The sequence below is a fragment of the Alosa sapidissima genome, chromosome 24, assembly GCF_018492685.1.
Source record: "Alosa sapidissima isolate fAloSap1 chromosome 24, fAloSap1.pri, whole genome shotgun sequence".
Lineage (NCBI taxonomy): Eukaryota > Metazoa > Chordata > Actinopteri > Clupeiformes > Clupeidae > Alosa > Alosa sapidissima.
The window spans coordinates 20,857,026-20,859,525 of record NC_055980.1 but is presented as its reverse complement, the minus strand read 5'-3'; the positions used below and the strand labels follow the sequence as shown (position 1 = coordinate 20,859,525).

Genomic DNA, 2,500 nt, shown 5'->3' with positions numbered 1-2,500 from the left:
CAGGAGGCGTTGACCCAGGGAGACAGACAGGCAAACAAGACACGCTGCCGGTGCTATAGGGCCTCTATCAATCCAAGGATGTCGTCGGCTGCGTTTCTGTGACTGTTTTGAGAAAATGAACAGGAACCGGACAAAGCCGGCGACCTCAGGATTTAGGGGAAGTGAAAGCCGGCTCTTCTGTCGACGCTATTTATGAGTCAGCTTTATCTGAACACTTCAACGAGGCACAATCTGCGACTTGAGTGTGCGCGAGAGAGAGAGAGAGAGCGAGCAAGTGCAGACGACGGTAAATTTAGACCTGGGCTGGGAGCGGAGAGCATTTTAACGAGCCGACTGCCTGCTGGCACGCGGGTACACACACAAACACACACAGCGAGCGCGCACATGCACCCACAGAAACACACACACGCGCACGCGCGCACACACACACACACACACACACACACTACACTTAAGCCAGAATATAAATTATCTCAACTACTTTCTGAGGGACAGTGACAGTCTGACAGAGCTGGCCTCTTTATACTGAGAGAGTATGCAGGGGGTTGAGAATGGCGCAAGAACTGGGTGGAAGGTGTGTGGCTGTTTGTGGGCAGAGAGAGAGAGAGAGAGAGAGCATGATCCATCCAAAATCAATATCCATCTGTCACAGTGGCACAACAACCTCTAAAAAAAAATCCCAAGAAACAAGAAAGAGTTGTCATTAAGGCACCCTTTTGGCTACCGATCAAAAGTCCGTCTTTGTGCACTTTCTTTTGTGAGGAGGATAGAAAGCATTTTCAAACGTGTTTGGTGAATCTGTAAATTATATGGCGATCATTTATCAAATAGTGTGAATTATTCTCGTTCCATTGTTACTAGTTAAGTTTAGAGAAATGTATTTATGATGTAAATAGCCTACGCCCAAAAAGCTGTCGACCAGGCTTTGAGAGTAGCCTACCAAATTCTTTGAGGATTCCCAATTCGACTAGACGTTCAACGGATATTGCTTTTCCTCTGGTTGTTAAAAAAACGGCGATTCACATTTTTTGTTGGGTGTGTGGGCTTCCAACTCTCCACGCCCTTCAAGGCGTGCGCGGTTAGGAGCCCCCTGGCGACCATCTGGCCCGCCCATCCCTCGCGCTACCAGAGAGAAGTTTCTCGGTGTCCACTCCGCAACCACCCCGACGCTTTTCGCGCGCGGTGACATCGCGTTCGAACTATTCATGCCCGGGGACGAGCGACAATCAATGCGGGCTGCTCACTGCATGTCAGACATGGGGACGAACGTTGAACAAGACAAACAACCTTTTCAAATGAAATATCGATTAAATCCCTTTGACCTATTTTAGCGAGTGAAAGACTTTTGGCTGCAATCTCTGCCAAGTTGAAAGCGTTTGAAGGGCCTCTGGTGACAAACAACATCATTGCATGTAGCCTACAACTGTTGCACTGTAGATCCACAGCCTACCACAAGTACAATGGAGTAATTATGGAGTCGGGGCTCAGACAATCTTTTTAATGATAAGCCTAAATTCTATTAACAACATTAAATATTGTTCCCTCCCAACATCAAGCGCCAGTAGCTTTGGCGTTGTATAGGTTGCATATAGAGACTGAATGTAGCCTGGTTTTTACACAACGAGAAAGACAATATGTGAGAAAAATATAATCCCCCTTTATACCGAATGTCATTCATTCAAGTATTCTTACTCAGTTCAAGCCCAAAAGCCTTACTCAGTTCAAGCCCAAAAGCTAGCCTAATTGTCGGCCTTGATCTCAGTCTATCTGGTTTGGTCGAGCATAGCGTTAACTTTTTATACTATGACACCTCCAACTACGACGAAGTAACACTGTAGCCTATGTCCTAGCTTCTGATAATGAACAATGTGCTTGTTAGGCTGCTGGTGTTCAGTGTTTCACATCAGCTTTCCTGTTATCACACAGTCAAGAGTATTTCCCTTATGCAGTTATATGCTACTGCCGTATAGCCACAGATACATCACGAGTTGCATTACGAAGAGGCTTGCAAAAACAATTTATTCTACCGTGATCAATTTGAAGCATTGAGAGATCTATGGAAAACTAAGAAAGGCTTACTGCTATTAAACTAAAATAAGATAGGTTAGGCTCTCTTACCTTCATCTAGAAGTCTCTCTAGATGGTTGAAAATTCCGCAGAAGTTGGGCAAACTACTCATCAGCTTCTTGTCGTTCATAAGTTGCATGAGATAGTCAGGGGTGGGCTTCGGCTTTTCCTTCGTTTCCATTTCCCCCACCATATTCAAACAGAAGACCCAAAACAATCAAGACAAAGAGAAATAAATACCGAAAGCACTTCAATGCGGTAGCCAACTAAAATCAGTAAACACAAATTAACTCGGGCGTCGCTCTTGACTCCTAACGCAGCCTCTCCCTCTCCGATGCTGCTGCTGCTGCTGCTGCTGCTGCGACGTTTTCTTTTTCTTTTTTAGACTCTACAAAGCTGTTTCACACACAGTCATTTGTTGAATGGAGTTTTA

The 2,500-nt window shown here is 45.2% G+C and overlaps 1 protein-coding gene across 10 annotated transcripts in view; it reads right to left on the bottom strand.

Moving 5' to 3' along the window:
• qki2 (QKI, KH domain containing, RNA binding 2) overlaps positions 1–2,500 on the bottom strand; it is a 54,150-nt gene that overhangs the window by 51,330 nt on the left and 320 nt on the right. For all 10 annotated transcript variants that reach the window (XR_006027034.1, XR_006027035.1, XR_006027037.1 and 7 more), the window contains exon 1: positions 2,119–2,500. This exon is cut by the window's right edge. Coding sequence is in view for 4 of the 10 variants with exons in the window: in XM_042082221.1 (XP_041938155.1) it covers positions 2,119–2,260 (142 nt within the window). In the remaining 6 variants the exon portion in view is untranslated. The remainder of the gene's footprint in view (positions 1–2,118) is intronic.